The following is a 22,107-nucleotide window of genomic DNA, read 5'->3' on the forward strand; positions in this document are numbered from 1 at the left end:
TTCATTGAAAATTGACTATAAATGTGAAAGTCTATTTTTGAGTACCCTATTTCTGATCCATTGATCTTTATGTCTGTCTTTATACCAGTGTGACATTTTCTTGATTTCTGTAGCTTTATAACAGTTGTAAAATTGTTAAAATAATTGTTAAAAATATTGTAAAAATTGTTAAAATTTGTTCTTTTTTTTTCCTTAAAACTGTTTTGACGATCCTAGATCATTTCCCTTTCCACTTAAACTTTAAAATATGCTTGCCAATTCTGGTATTTTGATTGGGATTGCATTGAATCTATAGATTAATTTGGACATTTGAGAGACTGTAGTAGCCTGATACCACTGAATGCTGGAATCAAATATTATTAACCAATAACTCTTCTTGTGACACTGGGCTCATTAAACCACTAGATAGGTAGAATGTACCCTGGGAGAGAATGCAGCATTTAGAGGATGTGAATGGTTGGTCCTTTCTGAGAATAATTTTCCCCATTAAATAATAAGCCAGCATGTTAGTTGCAACATCATAGTTTGATATTTTGGTGAGCTTGATTAATCTGAGTTTGCCCAGAGCAATAGTGTCACTCACTTATGCTCTGAAAAATCAGACACTGAGTTTACAATAATGAAATTATATTCTGGGTGGTGATGATTTCTCCAATTTATTGCTGCCTTGGGGCAAGCATGCATGTTCATATCACTCTGCCTTCTGGCCAACTATCTTTGAAGAATAAAGGCAGCTAGTATTCACAGAGGACTTCCCAAGCACAGGTCATTTGTACTTATGCTGTGACTCCAGAGTCTTTGCTTTAACCACTCTCTGAGGCCTTTAATAAGTCATTTGAAAAGTAGAATTTGCCATCTACTAACTCCTCTACTTTTAATACAAAATTAGTTCAAGGGTATCCTGACATTTAAATTTCTGTAGGGCTTTGCAGTTTTTATATAGGCTTTCATGTACAATCCATTTAATTCTTTTTCAAGTGTGAAATGTGCTTTCATAGGATTCATTTAATTGTATATCTTCCCGCTTTGCCCCATCAAGTTCATTGTTGGTGATTTTTCCTGACCTCCTATTGACAGGCTAAGTAAGTTTTGAAAAAAGAAGGTGGAAGAGAGATGTATTCCCTATTTTCCATATAGGCAGTTGCTATTGTGTATTGTCCCAAAACTTGTTTAGAGGGAGACCACCATGAACCTCTCTTTTTGACTTAGTGAAGAGATGGAAGTTAATATTCCTTGAGAGCGTCATGTGTTGCTTCTAAAATTTAGTGCATCTGTAAATGTCTTTTCATTTTTTTAATCAAATGGAGGGGAAGAGAATGGAAGGATGTGATGTTGGGATACATGTACAAAGAATCTTACTGGCAGCCAGAAAGCGAGGAGAATTAAATTCTCTATTAAAATGTCTGAGAATTAAAATGAAGGAGATTAGTGCGTCAGTCCTAGGAGTGGATGGACAGGAGTAGTTGGGTTGTTGATACAGATTACCAATGCTGAACAGCGTATCCTTGCTTATTACTGCTGAGGTGTGTTCACAGGTTCATTTTTTTCCCCAGTGATGTAAATGAATGTGAGCCTGGTAGGATGCTGGGAATTGTGGAGTCATGCAAGGATGAGTCAGAGGTGGTCCTTGCCTTAATGGGGAAAAAGCATAACATTTTCAAGTGGAAACACCATTAAGATATTGCCAGCACTTACTACAGTTTCTGATAAATGCTTGCTTGATACATGCCTATTTCAACATGATTTGTTGAAATCATTGATGTTCTAAGGGTCAAACAGATAAAGCTTGAATGCAGAGATGGAAGGAAAGGTTTTACAGGTGGAGGGAACAGTAGGGCAAAGGCACCATGAGAGGAAAACACAGGCTTTATAAAGAAACGTGTGACTCTCAACTGTCTGGTTGCCATGTGGAAGGCCACAAGGTGAGTACGGAGAAGTAGTATTTTGGGGAAAGTAGGTTTGGAATCACCTTATTTATGCAATGATTTGAGAGTGCGTGTATATTTTAAACTCCTGCCCAAATCATGCTGATTGAGATGTTGTCATTTCCCTTAAATAGGATAGGCCTAGTTATTGTGGAATTAGGCAGCAGATGGGATGGTGGGGATGGCAAGAATATTGCAGGAAGAGAGGAGAAATGGAGAAAAAAGGAAAGTGATCAAAACCATCTTTGTTCTTCAAAAGCAAGAATATACCCACGCAGAATATTTGGAGGGAACTACAGCAATTTACCATTTTTCATTAATTAGAAAACTCTAATTTGTAATGTAATAAAGGGGCGGAAACAATTCTCTCCCTTTCACCAGAACTGGTTAAAAATACCGACTCTCAGACCCCAGTCCAGACCTGCCGGATCACAGTGTGCATTTAACACGACAGCTAGGTGAGATCACATGCACGTTACAGCCTGAGAGGCCCTGCTCTCACTTACTATACTTTAGAGCCAATATTTTGCTGGAAAAAATTCCTAGCTGGTGCCGCCGTTCCCGCCGTCTTTCACTAGATGGCAGTAGCCTGCTCACTTCCTCCGGTTTCACCCTCATTGTTTTCCAGGCCCTGGTTAACCTCCCGGCCACAGCTCCCGGCTCCCGCGCAGGACCCAGCTAGGCTGGGCGACGGCGGGGGGCGTGCCCGGGGGCGGGGCCGGGCCTACCCAATGGGCTCCTCCGGGTCGGGGGCGGGGCCGCACTTCAGTTCTTCCTCGGGCCGCAGGCGCCCCTCGCATCCCTGACCCAGTATGTGGCGCGTTCCCGGTCTGCTCTGCGTCCACGTTGCAAGGAAGAGCAAGTTCTCCGGACCTTGGAACAGGCCTGCCGCCTTCATGTCCACTCTGCTCATCAATCAGCCCCAATATGCTTGGCTGAAGGAGCTGGGGCTCCGCGAGGAAAACGACGGCGTGTATAATGGAAGCTGGGGAGGCCGGGGAGAGGTATGCACGTCTTGGGCAAATCTCTGCGGCCTCTCTTCGCCCTGGGAGGCCGGACAGACACTGCGCAGCCCTAATCCCCGCGGACGCTGTCGGCTTGTACTGGGTGGGAAGTTTTGAAGTCCATAGTAAATGTTTTCTCAAGTAGAACCATTAAAAGTACCATTAGATATTAGGTCCCGCGTGTTACCGAGAATCGAGTTCATTTTGGAGCAGAAAGGAGTTGGCCTTCCCAAGCGTACTTAAAACCGCACGGCAGAGTTCTGCCCTCTGTAGTGCCAAATGGCACACACTTGGCAGTGGAAATCATGTGACTTTTCTACTTTTCTACTACTGTTATACTCCTCACATGTGACGTGCGCCACAGGTAACGTTCAACAGTACAGTTTTATTTTTTCTGAAATCGTCTGGAATGCAAACTCGGAGTTGCTGAAATCCTGTTTTGCAGTCATTGGGCTCAGAGCTTCCTTGAGGGCCAGATTTTCAGCATTTCTCTATTTCCAAACCCTAACAATAGCTTGACTCTCAGTTAATGTTCATTTTATTGAACATTTTATAGACTAGGATGGAAAGATAAGGTTGTTATCACTTGGATTATTTTTGAGGGCTGCATAGGAAAGAAAACTTTAATAAGAAAACGTTACATAACATCCCAACAGTTTGTTGAGTGAACCTGCTTTGTTAGAGGAAAGGTATCTTTTAGTTATATGCGGCTGTAGGAAGTGCAGGTGGTTTTAATTGTTCCCAAATCCCCCATTAGTGGTTTTATCCTGTTTTTCCTGTGGTATCCAATCATTAGGTTCACAGATAAAATACCCTCTCTGGAAAGCCTTCTTAAAGCTATACCTGGGTTTTTTTTTTCTAATTTATCCCTCCAGTTCATGTGGACACACGCCTTTCCCATGGTTGTTTAGCCTTGGCCTTTTCACCTCTGACCAGAGGGTGGGCAGAGTTATGGAGAGAGGGAATAAGCTAAGCTTGTAACTGCACATGTGTTATTTGCTCAGTCATGTCTGACTCTTTAGCGACCCTAGGGACTCATAGCTCGCCAGGGTCCGCTGTCCATGGGATTCTCCATGCAGGAATACTGGAGCGGATTGCCATTCCCTTCTCCAGGGGATCTTCCTGACCCAGGTCTCCTGCATTGCAGGCAGATTCTTTACCATTTGAGCTATAGGGAAGTCCCTAAAACTTGTAACTTTGGCCTGTTAATGAAAGAAGAGGCAAAATAACGTGTTACTTTTAGGCTTTTGTTTAGATGCCTAATATTTAGATGGCGAGGGTGGGTTTTGCAGAAAAAGTGGTTCTGAGTGTTCAGGTCAAAAGTGAAAACTCTGTAGTCTCCTGTTTGTAACAAGTTAATGGAGAAGGAAATGGCAACCTACTCCAGTATTCTCCCCCGGAGAATCCCATGGACAGAGCGTCCTGGCGGGCTACAGCCTATGGGGTCGCAAGAGTCGGACACAACTTAGCGACTAAACCACCACCACCACCAACGTAAAGGTTCTGAGTTGGGTTTTTGTATCTTAGTTTCCGCCCCACCTTCCTTTTTACCTTCCTGCATTAAGTCTGCTCCCCCACTTTCTATTTATATAGATCATCTTTTTGTTTTAGGTTATCACCACCTATTGTCCTGCTAACAATGAGCCCATTGCAAGAGTCAGACAGGTAAGTGCTTTTGTTTTTTTTTTTAATGCAAAATGCCCTTAGGGAGTTTGTGCCAGTGCTCACTGAGTTATACAAATTTACAAAGTCAAAGAATGTTTCCTTTTAATTTAAAGTTTAAGAATGTCTGGGGGAGGGACTTCCCTGCAGGTTCAGTGGTTAAAATATTGGGCTTCAGCTGCTGGGAACATGTGTTTGATCCTGGTGGGGGAACTTAGATCTTGCATGTTACACTGCCTGCCTGGAAAAAAAAAATTCTCGGGGAGACCCTGTACTCTGTGAGGGTGTATATGCTCTGGAAAAGGTGACCCCTAGAGAGGACTACCCAAGAGGGGTTCCATTGAGCTCTATGTTTCTCGATCACCAGGGGACTTGGGTTAAGATGAATGTTCTGACCTCTTGAATCTATGTTGTAGCCTGAGGTTCTGAATTTCTAATATACTTCAGGTATTGCTCACAGATGAGGCTCCTGGACCTTGCTTTGAAAGGCAAGGTTTTAAAAGGTACAGTTTCTAACTTAGCAAATTCTGGCAAGTTTTTGGAAGTGTAACCTGTGATAATCATTTTAAACCGAAAATCTTAGGGTCACTGGGGATTTTACAATTCTTTTCCAAAAGTCTATGTTCTTAGGAGGGGATCATCACTGCTCTTTCCTTTTCCCTTTGTCTCCCTCCAAATCTTTATTTAGGCCAGCATGGCTGACTATGAAGAAACTGTAAAGAAAGCAAGAGAAGCATGGAGCATCTGGGCAGATGTAAGTACGGAGTCCGTGACACAAATACCTACTGAATGACAGACGGGAGGCAGCCAGCGCCCCCTTGCTGAAACTGGAGCTTCTTGGGGGCTGTGACTATCTCTAAGGTGTAGTCCTGAACTCAGGTACTCTTTTCCATATTTTGCCTTCAATAGCAGGGTAATTTTAAAGGGAAAAGAACTCTGTACTGACGTAGCGTAAACAATCTATGAACACTTGCATCTCCAGCTGATCTCTGAACACCCAAGTCTCCAAAGATTAAGCAAAGAGAAAGGAATATCTATGCTAAAAATAAACCATATGCTCCTCTCCGACCTCCAAGTTTTTTTAGGGGGAGGGAGGGGATGTTAGCAATAGGTAGGCATTCTTGGTTCAGAGGGAGTGGTGTCAGCAGCTGCCCTCATAGGGCCTAGGCTCCAGTTCCTCTGCAGTCTGATGAGGCTTTGAGGCTAATTCTGCCTCCCCCTCTCTGTCTCCACCAGTTCTTTGAGCAGGTGTAGGAACTGACTGGAGCTGGGCTGGGCCACCCTGAGCTGTCAATAGATGAGGGCCAGGCTCTGGAGGAGGGGAGAGTAAAGAACTGGCTTAGTCTGGATCTCCCGGTTTACCCTGAACCTCCCTTTTGGTCTTCGGCCTGAGATACTTGGCCTGAAGCTACAGGAATATCCTGAAAGGTTAACCCAGCTCTGCCCCAGGCGGTTACTTCGCTTCGTGTGCTTTGTCTTTTGTAGAAAAGGGGAGGCCAGGTGTGCTTACCTCTTGGGTTATCAAAAGGGTTAAATGAGCTAATCATTTAACATGCTTACACGCAGGGGTAACCCTTAGTACCTGTTTGATTTTTAGAACCATGTGCTGCTAAGTTTGAAACTGCTGAGCCTCAGTGGTTTTTTTTTGTTTTTTTCCTCCTGAATCAGTGGTTGCTCCGGGAACTTGGGAAAGGGCAGACTCTCCAGGAGAGCCCTGAATTGGATGCAGGGTTACTGTTAGCCAAGAGACTGCCTCTGTGCAAAGCAGGAAGAATGTTTCCTTTAACTAATTTTGGCTATAAGTCAGGCTCCGGGTTTATGATATACAATCAAAAACTGAACTGAAAAAATCCTTGAACCAAGAAAATACTGCTTGCAAAAGTCAATAGTGTGCTAAGTGAAGTTCACCTTAGCAATGTAGAGAATAGTGGCCGATGCCATGTCAGCTTATTTTAAATCAGCTCATTCCACATCTGCAGGGCTCACGTCTGCGGGTACGGAGTGCTGACTATTCTCCACCACTCTGTATAAGGGGCTTGAGCATCCATAGGTTTTGGAATCCATGGGGGTCCTGAACCAGTCTCTCATGGATATTGAGGGACAGGTATATTGTTTTTGTTTTTTCAATTAATAGACTATTTTAGAACAGTTTTAGGGTGAAACTTTAGGGGAGGAAAGTTTTTTATTCTTCCCTTCTAGGTTCTTTGGCTGGCCTAATAATTAACCAATATACAACAGATTAGCAGGAGAAAAACAAATTTTAATTTTTTATGAGGGGGAGGCATAAAGATATGAGACCGAAAGGCAGCCAGGCTGTTGAAGCTTATACACCATCCTGAGCTAAGTAGGAGCACGTGTTCGGTAAGCAGACGCTTTCCTTCTCATGCAGATAAGTCAGATATAAAAAGTTTTCTCTGTTGATAACTCCTGGTACAGGTCCCTTTTTAATTTCTTTTAGGCTGTTAAGGGGAGTTAGAAATCTTTTCCTGAGTCTCCTGGGCCTTAGTTATCTGTAGCTCAGAATAAAGCCAAAGAACTTCTCAGACTGGTCCATACTGGGGTGGCGTATTCTGAACTCCTAAGTTTCCTGTATTAACACCCTGCGTTAGTGTGGTACATCTTATAATTGGTGAGCCAGTGCAGACACATCAGTAGTAACTGAAGTCCATAAGTTGCGTTAAGATTCACTCTTTGCATGTGTTGTTTTGAATTCTAGTGGAACTTTTGATCAGAAACTTCCACTATATGTGTGTATGTACCCACAGTAAATACAGTCTTGCTTGAAAAAAGATTTGTGTGAATTCAGGGTCTTTTCTTTCCCTGAACTGGCTTTTCGGTCAGTCTTGGCTTTGCCCACGGGGGTGGCCGTCGGCACTGTGATGTCTTGAATATTGTGCTGTACTGTGACGTTGCTGCTGTTTTCGAATTCAGGTTCTTATTTGAAGTCTGCTCTTCCACAGTCAGGCCAACCTCTCTTTCTGCTCTTCATTTTTATTCCTCTCCATAGAGTGGGGCTGCTAAGTGGGAACGAGTGGCTTTCCTGGGTGATGGGAGAATCAGTTGGGAATCCCACTTGTTGGAATTTGAGTTAAGCCGTTGAGTCCAGAGTTTAGGGAGGAAGCAGAGCATTTCTTCTGTGTGCCTCCAGGACTGCTCAAACATGAACAGAACAAAGCTTGGTCCTCCTCGTGTACATACTTTCCCTCTTGGATCCTCACTTGCATGGGGCTACTTCTGCTTGGCCCTGACCCTCCTGGGTGCTTTGCCTATGAGGACAAACTGCAGTTACATTTAGTTCATTTGTATTAGACCTGGAATTTTTCAAAGGGAACCTTTTTTTTTTTTTAAGGAAAAAGGAGACAGTATGATAATATGAAAAGGCAGTTTGTAAAAATGTTTCTCTTAACTAAAACTAACCACCGAGAACCTGGTTGGGAATTCTTGCTCTGCTCTTTTCTTTCATGAGCTGATTTAGTCCAAATGCCACCTGTTTCTGCCCGTCTGCATCCCTTGTGGGTGCCATCACTTTCCTTCTGCATTCCTGGTGAGGAGGAAAGCCAGAGTCTTTTTCTTCTCTTGATGACAGGAACGTGAATGGGCCTTCTCCAGCTGCATAAAGGGATTCCAGATACCTATAGCTCTCTCTCTCTTTTTTTTTTTTTAAAGTTAATTAATTTTTAATTGAAGGATAATTGCTTTACAGAATTTTGTTGTTTCCTGCCAAATATCAATGTGAATCAGCCATAGGTATACATATGTCTCTGTAGCTCTTTAATACGGTTGTCTTTGCAATACTTCCCCAAGGGCTCAGCAGATAACTCACTCAGTGCTCTTAGTTCCCTGCTCCTGGCTGTCTCTGATGCTCACTGTAACCCTGACTTCAGAGTGAAGTGTGCAGAAATGAGGACTTGGTGGCTGTCTTCAGGAGGGTCGAAGGTTACTGCTGTGCTGTTGTGCTGGGCTGGTCAAACCCACACGGGGAATGGGACTGTCTTCCTGGTTACCTGCACCCCTCATCCCTCACCTCATACTTAGTCCTGACTTTCTTTTTATCTCTTGCTGCTCCTACCCATCATTTTGGAAGCGGGAAGAAAGAAAAAAAAAAAGTCAAGTTTGAGTGGTCTGAGATGGAATGTAGTTTAAACCTTGGGTAGTTGGTTCTAATGTGTACCCAGGGTTGAGACTTGATCAGTTGCCAGGTCTTAAACAGTTTGAATTATGTTTATCTCTATTGCTGTTTTTGTGGTCCAGACAGCCACCATCTCTTGTCTGGCTTCATAGTGTTCCTGCCTGAGTCTTTCTTCCCTCTGATAACATTTTCTATACCACATCTAGAGTGGTATTTTAAAATGCACTGTGAGGGACTTTCTTGGTGGTCTAGTGGTTAAGACTGTGCTTCCCCTGCAGTGGGCCTGGATTTGGTCCTTGATCAGGGAGCTAAGTCCCTGCATGCTGCGGCTAAAAAATTGAAATGCACTGTGATTTTTCTCCCCCCTGTACAAAAACCTCTAGTGATTTCCCCACTGCTCTTTGGATCCTTTACATGGTCCTTTGCAGTGTGGCCCCTACTTTCCACTCCTAACTTCTTTGAAGTCTTTATAGTTTCCCAAAATTATCATATTCTCTTGCCTTTTAACCTTTGCATATGTTATGTTCTCTGTCTCCCATAATTCCCCTCTACTTTATCTACCTCTTCAGATGGCAAATACTAATCAAGCTTTAGGCCTCAACTCTTTTAAAAGCCCCCCTCCTTCCCACCTCCTTGCCCCCAAGGAGTTACTACTGGGTTACTACCAATAGGTGGTCCGCTTGTGTGGTCTAGCGCCATCATGGTGCTTACCACGTGAGATTATAATCTCCTGTTTTGTGTCTGCCATCCCCAATGGACTTGAATCTAGCTGCCTTGTTTCCCTTGAATCCTGGGGAATAGCACACTATCTGGCACATAAAATGTGTGCAGTAAGTGGTGGTTTAAAGACTAATAGAATAAATAAGCTCAGAATAGTCATGTGTACTGAATTAGCCATTCCGAGTTGAAGTTAACCAATTTGCTAAGGCTATAAATGTGTGGGCTAAATTTGGTTCAACTCATTCGGTGCCTAAGAAAATACAGAGGATCTTTGCTGTTTCATTTAACGTTATAATTTTTGTTTACTGTTTCCAAAAGTGTGCATGTATCATAAAAATGGCAAATGTTGCAGACGTACAAAATGCAGAGAATCAAAGTGTTGTGATTCCATTTCCTGGAAATTGCAACTGTTAACCTCTTGTTGCAAATTCCATGAAATTTAAGCAGAAGTTTACTTACCATATGCATTATCTTGCTTTTTTTTGTTGTTGTCTTATTATGGCTCTTAAAAGTTTTTCCTTATAAATCTATTTTATTCTTTTTAGAACGTGTCTGGAGATTTTATGTGCTGTTCTGTGCTTAGTCACTCAGTCATGTCCAACTCTGTGAACCCGTGGACTGTAGCCTACCAGGCTCCTCTGTCCATGGGGAGTCTCCAGGCAAGAATACTGGAGTGGGTTCCCATGCTCTCCTCCAGGGGATCTTCACAACCCTGGGATCGAACCCCAGTCTCCTGCCTTGCAGACTGATTCTTAACCATATGAGCTGCCAGGGAAGCCCTCCGTTTTATGGCTATTCTATAATTAACCAATCATATGCTGATGGGCATTTGGATGGTTTCTGTTTCTCTACTGGAAATAGCACTGCAGTAAATGCTGTTGTAACCTATACTTTTGCACACTTATGTATATGGTCAGTTTCCAGAAGTAGAACTGCCTGTTCAAAGTAGTGGGGGCTCAGGATGTATTTGAAATGTTAGTAGAAGGCCAGGCTACCCTTAGATTAGAAAAACTATACAAGGATATTTGGTGTACATTTGGGGAAGAGAGAGAGTGAAGAAGAGCCCCGAGCTCCATGAGTGCCTCAATTATTTCAGCCCCAGTGCCTAGTATCGCTGATGTCACACAGTAAGTGCTCAGAAAGTATTTCATGCGTGAGTGGTATGATTTGAATGGATTTTGGACCATCAGCCTACATAAGCTGAATTTAGGGTTTGGGTTTGCAATCAGTTTGACCCGTATGAAAACATCACTGGGAATCATATAGGGTTCCAGATTATGTAAGGTATTTAGAGCTTTCTAGAGTCATTCCACCACTCCATTATTCTTGCCTGGAGAATCCCAGGGACAGGGGAGACTGGCAGGCCATGGCCCATAGGGTCGCAGAGAGTTGGACACGGCTAAGGAACAAACCACTAAGCACGCAGAGTCACCCCAGAAAGTTGTGTTCAGTCTGAATTTCTCTCTGTACTTGGCACAGCCCTTGCTCACCAAGAATGTGTCATCTGTGTATTTTCTTGGCCTCTGGAATGGGTTTTAAGGCCTGTCATCAGACACTGATGGGATCAAAACGAATGTTTTTGACATAGTTGTGCTTTGTTCTATTACAGCACATTAATACCACATTAATAGACATGAGCTTACACTTTTCAGCAGACACTGAAATGCCATTCCTTCCTTAGATTCCTGCTCCAAAGCGAGGAGAAGTGGTGAGACAGATTGGTGATGCCTTGCGGGAGAAGATCCAAGTACTAGGAAGCTTGGTAAAGTATTTTTGTAGTAAATATATAGTACTATGAGTGAAGAATAAGGCTATTTTATACTTTGGTGTATAAGATTGTGATCTTTTTAAGGTCATAATTTACGTATTTTACCTGGAGAAGGAAATGGCAACCCACTCCAGTATTCTTGCCTGGAGAATCCCATGGACAGAGGAGCCTGGAAGGTTACAGTCCACGGGGTCGCAGAGTCGGACAAGACTGAGCGACTTCATTCACTTATGTATCTCAAAAGTATATATGTATATAAATTTGTAACATATGTTTCAAAAATCTTTTCTTTAGAGGAAAGATTAACAAGATGGATAGGAAAATGTGAAGACAATTCTTGGGCTTTAAAATTCTTCAGAAAAATAAGAACAGACTGTGGTTTGTAACCCTCACAAAGCAGAAACAAAATGTTTTGTTTTCCCCACCTCAAATTTCATGTTTAAAGCATGAATTCTGTTGGAAAATTGCTGCTTGGTCTTCTGTATTTTTAGGTGTCTTTGGAGATGGGGAAGATCTTGGTGGAAGGTGTGGGAGAAGTTCAGGAATACGTGGATGTTTGTGATTATGCTGTTGGCTTATCTCGGATGATTGGGGGACCCATCCTGCCTTCTGAAAGTAAGCAGTGAAGTCAGTTCTGCTAAGTATTGCACTCCAAAACAGAGAACTCCCCAAAATTCTCTGGTTGTGAGCAGTTTCCACAAAATACTTGTATATGAAAATGTCTTTAATCTCTTTACTAAGAAAGTCAAATTAAAACAGGTGAGAATAATCAGAGCAAGATGCTTAAACTTTTTAAATTTTTTAAGATAAAGCTCAGTATTGGCAAGTTCATGGATGAGACTGATACTTTTTTATGGAGACTTTGTGAAGTGAATCACCAATCTTCTCTGGAAAACATTTTGGAAAAATATCTATCAAAAAAACCTTAAATATTTAATGCAAGTTTCCAGAATCTTGATTTAAGTAAATAATCTGAAATGCAACTGAGGTTCAAGTATTAAGGTGTTCATTGTCCCATCAACAGGAAACAATAGAAATGACCTAAATGTCCAATCATGACAAAGGTTGAGCAAATAATTTTGGCAGTCTATTAGCGGATATTGTCAAGAGATCATAAAGATTGCCTTCCCCAATCGCAGACTTTATAGGAAAGTTGTACTTACTTATTTTTACTTTGTCTTCTTTTTCTATATATACTTACTTTTAGATTATTTTGATTTGAGAAGGTAGTATTTTTCATGTCACAAAATTAAAGAGGAATAAAAAGGTGAAGGAAGAAATATTTTCTTCCTCCCAGTGGGATACTCCATAGTATTCCGGTGACCGTATCAAATGTTTCTGGTTTCTCGAGTATATCTTTCCAGAGCTTTTTCACCTGCAGACAGATATGTAGCAAACCATCTGTTCCATTTTATACTTTTTTCCTACTTAATGTATCTTAGAAATTGTTTCATATTGTTCCAGTAAGATGCTTCCTTCATCTTCTTTTTTTAATTGCTGTTTTGTTGTAAGGGTGACCAGCTCCCAAGTAATAGATATTTAGGGTGTTTTCAGTCTTTGGCAGTTAAACTGTGCTGCACCCTTGTACTCAGTGATGGGGACAAGGGCTTACACAGTTTGTAGTGTTTGCCCTGTCAATGGAACAAACCGGGTGAGTTCATGTGACTGTATTGAAACCACAGAGGTGGAAATCTCCTGAAGTAGTAATGGTGGTTATCTGTCAAGGCAGAATTATTAGTGGTTGGTATTGTCTGTCTTCTATATTTTCCAAAGTTTCCACACTGGGAATTAGGTTACATTTATAATCAGAAAAAGACATTTTTAAAAAATCACGTTTTCCTGTTTCCTCTTGGAATATTGGGCAAATTCCCTGCTGCTAGAAAGAGGGAGTTCTTTTCAAATGTACAGTTATTGTCCATAATTTGATATGTAACAGCGAGTCCCATTAGCCAAGGTTAATTTTATATTCAATACTTTTCAGACGTTGTTCAGAGTTAAGAAAGTAAACTGCCAATTTGTGGAGGTATATATATGCAAGCAAGTAACTTTTAATTTTACCTGCTGTAATGTCTGACTCACCAATTAAAATACTTTTCAATTGTTTACACATTAAAAAAATAGATTATTCATTTATGCAGAAGCTCTTGGGTAACTTTGACTTCATGAATTCAATTAATGCTTGTTGAGTGTCTGCTAAGTGATCTAATAGGTAATACTTGGTTGAAAAAATGTAGTCCTTTCCCTCAAGAAATGTATAAAGCTGTAGATTCCTTGCATTTTAATTTTGTTTATTTTTACTTATTGGCCACACGGCATGCAGGATCTTAACTTAGTTCCCCAACCAGAGATCAAACCTGTGCCCTGTGGTGGAAGCATGAAATCTTAACCACTGGGCTGCCAGGGTATTCCCGGGGGTGGTTTTAAACTGGGAAGAAGCCTGTGTGGAAGCTTAAGATGGGAGAAGTTGGCTTACTTGGGGAACTGTGTTACTTCAGCCCTGCCAGAGGGCGCAGTATGAAGGGAGAGATGGATGGAGAAGGAACCTTGGGAAGGGACTTTTCCTGGAGTTTGGACTTTATCCTGAGGGCGGCTTCAGTAGTGATGGGGTTGCCAGAGTGTGGCAAGCGGGGGGAGTCCTGTCGTCAGAGCTCTGCTGGCTCCCTGGAGGGAAGGATGCAGAGGGGAGCAGCAGAGAGGAGGAGGCAGGCTCTGCGAGGAAGAGACTGTCCCAGCACGTCACCTCTCCGGAGAACAGGGCTCCCGGACTAAGGGGGAGCCTGGGAGTGCGGTGGGGCAAGTGGTGGGGTCCCTGTTCTCGCTGGCAGGGTGAGCATGGCCAGAGAGGTTGATGGCTGGGAGGGCGGCCTTCCTCCTGCCTTTAGCCACGTTTCATGAACCTTCGCATTCCTCACTCTGGTTCTTCACTGCTTCAGCTGCCTTTGATTAAATAAGGCTCTTGTGGGGTGAGGTGGTCGGATGGCATCACCACCTCAGTGGATATGAGTTTGAGCAAACTGCGGGAGATGGTGAAGGACAGGGAAGCCTGGGGTGCTGCAGCAAAGAGTCAGGCCCGACTGAGCGACTGAACAACAGCTTGTGGGATTATGATGACTTAAGTTTGTCTATGAGATACAACTGTTTTAATTTATATTTTCAGTTTTCCTATAGGTGTGTAAAGATGTGTACAGTTAATTCATTCAACGTTTATGTAATTATTAAAACTTCCCCGCCCTGTACATGAGTCACTTTGTCCTGAATTTAGAGAGGTGAGCTGAGGGCTTCATCCGGCAGCGTCAGGAACACGGCCCTGAGAGTCATGACTCCTGGGTCGTGGTCGTGCCCTGCCCTTGGCGATCACATCACCGAGGACACGTCTCATTTACTCTCTGAAGTTTCCTTGTCTCCCAGATGGGACTGGCACTGCCCTGATCCACACAGAGTTCCTTCGAGGAGTAGAGGCTTGATGGAGATCCTCATGGTTTATAAGACAGTCTGGTAATAACAGCGTTTGTTGTATGCTGGTGAATGTACCGTGTCCCCCAGCTGAGTTAGGTGATCTGCTACAAAGCTTCTGTAGTCCTCACGTGCTCTGGTGCGTCTTTGTTCTGAAAGTGAAAGATTGCAGACTTTGATCTTGTGACCTCAACAGGCTTGTAATTAATGTGTTTAAGCATGTTCCATGCCTTCTTCATCCTTAGGACCTGGCCATGCTCTCATTGAACAGTGGAATCCTGTAGGCCTGGTTGGAGTCATCACTGCATTCAACTTTCCTGTGGCCGTGTACGGCTGGAACAACGCCATTGCCATGATCTGTGGGAATGCTTGCCTTTGGTAAGAACGGCTCTTTTTCCTATCCAGTAGTTTGATGGTAGAAGTCTCCATTTTCGGGTACTACTGAGAGTATTGCAAATGTGTTGAAATGTTTTGTACTACTCTTTCCGTTAACATTGCAAGTGACACCTGCTAGTTGTGAAATGCTGGGTTTTAGTTATTTACATATTTTACCATTGGTAAAATTTATATTTTTCCACTTAACTTTTTGACACAACCTTATACCATCTTCCTTCTAGTTATTTCTACCCCAAGCAAGTATACTGTAATTCAATTTTGACATTAATTACTTGGACTCAGTATCAGACTCCACCTGTTTGAGCGAGTGAGTGAAGCCGCTCAGTCGTGTCCAACTTTTGCAACCCCGTAGACTGTAGCCCACCAGGCTCTTCCATCCATGGGATTCTCCAGGCAAGAATACTGGAGTAGGTTGCCATTTCCTTCTCCAGGGGATCTTCCCGACCCAGGGATTGAACCTGGGTCTCCTGCATTGCAGGCAGATGCTTTAACCTCTGAGCCAGCAGGGAAGCCCCCACCTGTTTAAGGGCTCAGTCTTTTACAAGTCTCCTCCCCCTTAAGATGCTAGCTGCAGATGTTCCCAGTCCTCAGGACATCTGCAGGTCTCATTGGCTGTCTACACAATTGGAGGTTACCACTGGTTCCAGTAGAGCTTCCCTGGTGGCCCAGATGGTAACGAATCTGCCTCCAATGCGGGAGACATTGGAAGGGTTGGGAAAATGCCCTGGAGGAGGGCATGGCAACCCACTCCAATATTCTTGCCTGGAGAATCCCCGTGGACATAGGGGCCTGGCAGGCCGCAGTCCGTGGGGTCGCAAAGAGCTGGACGGGACTCAGTGACTAAGCACAGCACACCCTGGTTTGAGTAACTCATGAGAATGGTCCACAGAACTCAAGAAAGTGCAGTATTCAGCAGTTGCACTTTGATTGTAAAGGATACATTTAGGGCATGGTTTAGAAGGGTTTCAAACACAGAGCTTCCCTGCCTTCTCCCTATGAGGTCAGGACATGTCACTTTCACAACCAGGAGGCTCCACTGAGCTTTGGCGTCGGGAACTTTTATGGGGTTTTTATGACATTGGCACGATTGGGTAAATAATTGTACACGTGACCGCCCACGGTTGATCTTTCTCAACACCACCCCCCATCCTGAAGCTATCTTGTGCGGAGGGGCACCAGTTACCTCAGTAGCATAACAAAGGCCCTTCTATCATTCAGACAGTTCTGAGGTTGTTGATCCTGGGTGTGCCAGAAACTGGGAGCCAGATCCCTGAGAAGCTCCAGGAGTTGGTGATGGACAGGATAGCCTGGCATGCTGCAGCCCATGGGGTGGCCAAGAGTCATACATGACTGAACTAACCGAACTGAACACCAGATAAGGTCTTCATTACGCTACATTTCACAAGCAGAAGAAAACTAAATGAACAAGTAGGAGGGAAAAGAGAGCTTGTGATAAGGCACAACCTTCTTTTGGAAACACAATTCTTTTTTAATTCAATAAAAATTTGATAGTGAATTCCCAAGTGATTCTCAGGCACTTGGCCAGTATTCCCATTGCTGCATTAAATGTTAGATCGCTGTGAAATATGCGATAGTAAAAGTTAGCTGGGGAAATGTCAGTATTTATAGACGACAAAACAGTTGCTTGCTTTTAGCTTTCATGTTCAATGGAGGAACTTAAATCAGGAAAACCAGAATTGTCTTTGTCCACTTTGTGTGTTCCCACTAACATGTACTGATCTTGGTGGTGGTCTCAACTGAAGGTAGTCAAAGGCTATATAAGCAAGGCGTAGTTGGATTAATGATTTGGCATCATGTTAGGCAAGGAGTATGGTTTTCCTCAGCCCCCCGAGTCTTCCGGTGAAAGTTGCTGTTGATTGATCTCTGTTTGACTCAGTTTCCACAATAGACAGAGGTTAATGTAAAGTTCCTGTGATCAGTGCTGCAAGCAGGTTCAGAACGGCTCAGTGCCATTTTTATACTTAATGAAAGTTTTATAGTCCCTTCAGCCCCAGAGGCACCAGGCTGAAGGAGTGATTTCTCTTTCAGTAATTAGGCTCTGTTGTTTACTAAGAACTTTTTTCCCACAAAGACCGTTGCTTCTGCTTAAAAATAAAAGGTATTTATGATTTTCACCCAATTAAGCTGCTTTTTTGTTTTTATTTTTTACTCTTACAAGGAAAGGAGCGCCTACCACTTCCCTCATTAGTGTGGCTGTCACAAAGTAAGTATGTGTGGCTTTCTTTTTCCCGGGTCTGGGAGAATCTTAAAGGGTGATTGATAGGCACTGAATTTTTAATCTGACATGAAAGTGTCATATTTATTTTAGCATAGAATCTGGATAAACTCTATTCTTTGATTGTGATAACATTTTTTATATCATTATGTAGTTTACAAATCCTTTTCAGGGCCATGTCATTTAAGTCATGGGAAACATGCCAGATACTGATATAAATGTTGAACTTGAACTCTTACAACATTTCTTTTTGTCACTTGCAAAATAAAAACAAATCCAGCGGAGAGGAAATAGTTTTGCAATTTAGGGGCTATATGCTATAACTATGCAGCATGTTAATGGTCTTAATTTCTACTCAGGCCGATACTTTTATTGCTCTTGTTTAATAGACGTTAGCAAACAAAGAAAGTGTTACACCATTCAACTGATTCTTCTGACACTGTCTAAAATGTATTTCATCTTTTGGTTAAAAATTACTGTTTTATTTATTCTTCTTTGGAAACATGATAACACTAGTTAAGTCATAAAGTCAATGTTACTAATTTGTCATTCCAGAATTAAAGAACATATAGAGGAAAATGACTTTCTGTGTAGGGTGATGATGGGCCCTTGATGATACATTGTTTGCATGGCGTGCATTCTCTGAGAATTATTGGCAGAGAGCTTGTGATGGAGTCTATTCATAAGAGGGTACTTAATGTTAGAAGATCATTTAGGAACACTGGCTTAGCAAGCAAAAAGTTGACTAAGAGTAGTGTGTGTCAGTATTGAAAGGAATGTGTAATATTGAGGAAACAATGTCTTTTAAGGCAAGGGTTCAAATTAAATATTAAAAAGAACCCATATACAAAACACATAAAAATGAGATTCGAAAAAAAAAAAGGAGAAAATGGTGAGATTCCCCTAGGCAATTTTTAAAAATAATCCTTTAAAAAAAGCAAACAGTTAATATGAACATGGTGAACTGACTTGCCAGTTGTTATAAAATAAGCTGATTAAATTATTATTTTTATGTTCTCACTTATTGCTTTGGTATTCTAAAACATAAAGTTATTCTTTATGCTTTTGAATATTTATTTGGTTAAACCTTTGAAAGGTTTGAGGTTTTCATATAGGAACATGGTGGATTTTTTTTTTTAGATAATTGAGAATATCATCTGATTTTTGTGATAGAAGACAGTAAGTTAAATGATGATATATTGTGCTGGAGTTAACAAAAGGTATCATACTATCCACTGGGAGTTTTTATTTTTATTTTTCTTCACTGGGAGTTTTTAAATTCAGCTGCTGTTCAGACTCAGAAGATGACTACATATTGTACCTGTCTGTTTAGAAGCATATAGGACAGGAACATAGTTTTCTGGGAGGATAGCATCAGGTACAGGTATTTCTCTTCATTTGTTGTTTCTGGATCAGTTTATTTGGGGCAGAGGAGCTGAGATCTACACTGGATAGGGATTACCTTGGCCTAGAAGCTCAATGCCCCACAGAAACCAGAAAGTCTTGTAACAGTTCTTGTATGCGTGGCTTTCAGCCACTCACAAGGGACGTGTAGTTACAGAAGCCACTGCACTCAGAGAAGAGTGAAAGCATGAGGTTCCAGTCATAGTTCTCGGGTCATCATTCCAGTTTAGATGGGGGCGATCAGTCAGGCGTTGCTTTTACCATGAGCCATGTTGTCTAGATAGCATTGTTGACATTGGCGTTTATCAGGTAAGCTGAGGAACAAAACTGAGGAGTAACCCAAGGTCAGATTCTCATGAATTAGGGAAAGAGGGTTTGATTAACTTTTACCCACAGGTGCAAGGCAAAATGCCTACCCTTCAGGTGCAATCAGCTGCTTGTGCAGACAGTAGATACACCCTGAGTCCCTGGAGAGAATTATATAACCTGATCCTTGGTCTCAGACGTGACAACTACAGTGTGTGATCCTTGATGGGTGGAGGAAAGAAAACAGCTGTAAAGGATATTTTGGGGGCCAATTGGAGAATTTACTTGGGTATGATAATGGTATCTTTTTTATGGAAGTGGGTATAGAATTTAGATCTTTATGAAATTTCAGGTAGAAAGTAGCCAGTAGCTTGGGGTGATGGATCAAAAGAATTTTTGCCCCATTGAGGCACCTGCTCCTCAGGAAGCTCAAAATCAACGAAAGAACTGTGTTTCAGAGAAATCGGAATTACTGGAGCCATATTTTACAACTTAAAATCAGATTTAAATAGCATTGAACTATATGTCTCATTTTGACTCTAACAGCCTAAGTTGTAAGCAGCAGACTAAGAAAAGACTGCTTGTCCACCTTACTTTAGTCTGGTGGGTGGGGCACTATTTCCTGACTAAGAGGTTAGTGGACACTAGTGCTGAACTTCTTTGGGGTTCTGCAGGCAGGTCCTACGCCCTCTGCTGTTTCCTTCACATCCCCTCTTGGTTTGGGGAACCTTTTCCCCTTCTCATCCTTTACCATTCTCTAGCTGGCTCTGGTTGGAAGAGATGCGGCAAAACCTCTCATGGCTAATGGAACCTATCCTTCATTTTCTTCATCTTTCTGGGTTTTATTCCATATATCCCTTTTTATTTCTTTAACATTATTTTAATGGATTTTTGGTGAGAAAGGGCCCCAAAAAAGCCCAGCAGTCAGTTTACCACTTTGAACCAGATGTCTTCATAGTTGGGCAGAAAATACTTGAGAACAGTGATCACTTGAACTTCCTGACCAATGCTTTAGGTCTTTTATGTATTTTGCCTGTCTTCTTCTGAAGTTTCTTTTAGGGGAAAAAAAAAAAGTTCTGCGTTTAAGTGTTTGAAAACCTCCTCTAGTATCTGAGGAGAAATCTAGGCCTAGATATTTGAGGGATGGGAGAGAAAGTTGAAAAAGGAAATCCAAGTGGTTGGAATTTATTATTTTTCCAAATACGGTAAGAAATTAAATCAGTCCCTTCCTTAGAATTGCCTTTTCTTTTCTAGGATAATAGCCAAAGTTCTGGAGGACAACAAGCTGCCTGGTGCAATTTGTTCCTTGACTTGTGGTGGAGCGGATATCGGGTGAGTCAGCAGACCCAGAGTGTCTTTCTGCTGAAGGACCTGGGAGGATCACCTACAATCATCTCTACTAGAATTTCAAAACCCAGTATAGTGGAGGAGGTGAGAGGGGCGTTTTGAAATCTTTACTGTTACGGATCTCACTGGGCTTTACTTCATTCATATGCAGCTGTTGGAGGGTGAGTGAGACTTACGTTTTTCATCGCCCAGAGCTGCTATTGTAAGGCGTTCGTGTTACACATTACTGCGCCAGCGTGCAGCCTGTGGTTTCCTGACGCTTGATTTATCAATGTGCTCACTTACAAAGCAGAACTGTGGACTTGTGCCCTGGTGTCTCATCCCCACCAAGGACACATAGCCTATTCTCTGGATTCCTCTGTGACCAAAGAAGGGAACCCTGGAGACCCAACTTCTGATTTACTGTTTTTCAGAAGTTGCCGTGTAATTCACATACCATAAAGTTCTCTCTTTAAAAATGTACAATCCAGTGGTTTTTAGAATAGTCACAGTGCCCTACAGCCATCCTCGTTACCTTGTTCCAGAACATTTTTGTTACCCTCGCCTCAAAAGAACCTGACACCCACAGCAGTCACTTCCTTCCCTCTCCCCTGGCAGCCCCTCTTGTACTTCCTGTCTCTGTATTTGCCTCTCTGGGGTATTTCTTATAAATGGAATCATACAACACATTGCCTTTGTGTTTGGCTTCTTTCACTTGGCAGAATGTCACAGCCTCTTTTTCAGCTGAAATGGACTATACTTTCTCTGAACCATGGTGAAAGCTGGTTCTACTGGCCTGGACTTTTTCTTAGTTGACGTTTCCTAGGAGTCAGGTCTTAGAACCCTTCCTGGTATGGTAAAAGTCTTACTCTTGTCTCTATTATACTTGTACTTAATGGGCGGTCTCAAAAAGGAGTAGTAAAGGCTTTTTTTTTTTTTTTTAAGATAAGGGAGAACATTTTAGAAATTCTATTTAGAAAATACAACTCCCATATAAAGAGTGCATATAGTGACATGACATTTATTTTTTTTCCAATTATTTTTATTAGTTGGAGGCTAATTACTTTACAATATTGTAGTGGTTTTTGCCATACATTGACATGAATCAGCCATGGATTTACATGTGTTCCCCATCCTGAATGTCCCTCCCACCTCCCTCCCCATCCCATCCCTCTGGGTCATCCCAGTGCACCAGCCCTGAGCACTTGTCTCATGTATCCAACCTGGGCTGGCGATCTGTTTCACACTTGGTAATATACATGTTTCGATGCTGTTCTCTCAGATCTTCCCACCCTCACCTTCTCCCACAGAGTCCAAAAGTCTGTTCTGTACATCTGTGTCTCTCTTTCTGTCTTGCATATAGGGTTATCATTACCATCTTTCTGAATGCCATATGTATGTGTTAGTATGCTGTAATGTTCTTTATCTTTCTGGCTTACTTCACTCTGTATAATGGGCTCCAGTTTCATCCATCTCATTAGAACTGATTCAAATGAACTCTTTTTAACGGCTGAGTAATATCCCATGGTGTATATGTACCACAGCTTCCTTATCCATTCGTCTGCTGATGGGCATCTAGGTTGCTTCCATGTCCTGGCTATTATAAACAGTGCTGCGATGAACATTGGGGTGCACGTGTCTCTTTCAGATCTGGTTTCCTCAGTGTGTATGCCCAGGAGTGGGATTGCTGGGTCATACGGCAGTTCTATTTCCAGTAAAACATGACATTTAAAACATGTCTACCCTTTGACCACTCTGTTCTTGTCCTCAGGACGTGC

At 42.3% G+C, this 22,107-nt stretch overlaps 1 protein-coding gene and 1 non-coding gene across 3 annotated transcripts in view; one reads left to right on the plus strand and one right to left on the minus strand.

Annotated features, from left to right (window-relative positions):
* The first annotated feature begins 2,677 nt into the window (after positions 1-2,677).
* The window catches only part of ALDH7A1 (aldehyde dehydrogenase 7 family member A1), a 43,813-nt gene continuing 24,383 nt past the window's right edge, over positions 2,678-22,107 (plus strand). For both annotated transcript variants that reach the window (XM_061150879.1, XM_061150878.1), the window contains exons 1-8: positions 2,678-2,929; positions 4,541-4,594; positions 5,280-5,345; positions 11,122-11,202; positions 11,700-11,823; positions 14,907-15,039; positions 17,237-17,281; positions 20,258-20,335. In XM_061150879.1, the coding sequence (XP_061006862.1) occupies positions 2,738-2,929; positions 4,541-4,594; positions 5,280-5,345; positions 11,122-11,202; positions 11,700-11,823; positions 14,907-15,039; positions 17,237-17,281; positions 20,258-20,335 (773 nt within the window). In that variant the 5' untranslated portion in view covers positions 2,678-2,737. The remainder of the gene's footprint in view (positions 2,930-4,540; positions 4,595-5,279; positions 5,346-11,121; positions 11,203-11,699; positions 11,824-14,906; positions 15,040-17,236; positions 17,282-20,257; positions 20,336-22,107) is intronic.
* On the minus strand, positions 15,495-15,566 carry TRNAC-GCA (transfer RNA cysteine (anticodon GCA)). Its single transcript has one exon. It is a non-coding gene; the product is annotated as a tRNA-Cys (tRNA).

The sequence above is a fragment of the Dama dama genome, chromosome 9 (assembly GCF_033118175.1).
Source record: "Dama dama isolate Ldn47 chromosome 9, ASM3311817v1, whole genome shotgun sequence".
NCBI classification, from domain to species: Eukaryota; Metazoa; Chordata; class Mammalia; order Artiodactyla; family Cervidae; genus Dama; species Dama dama.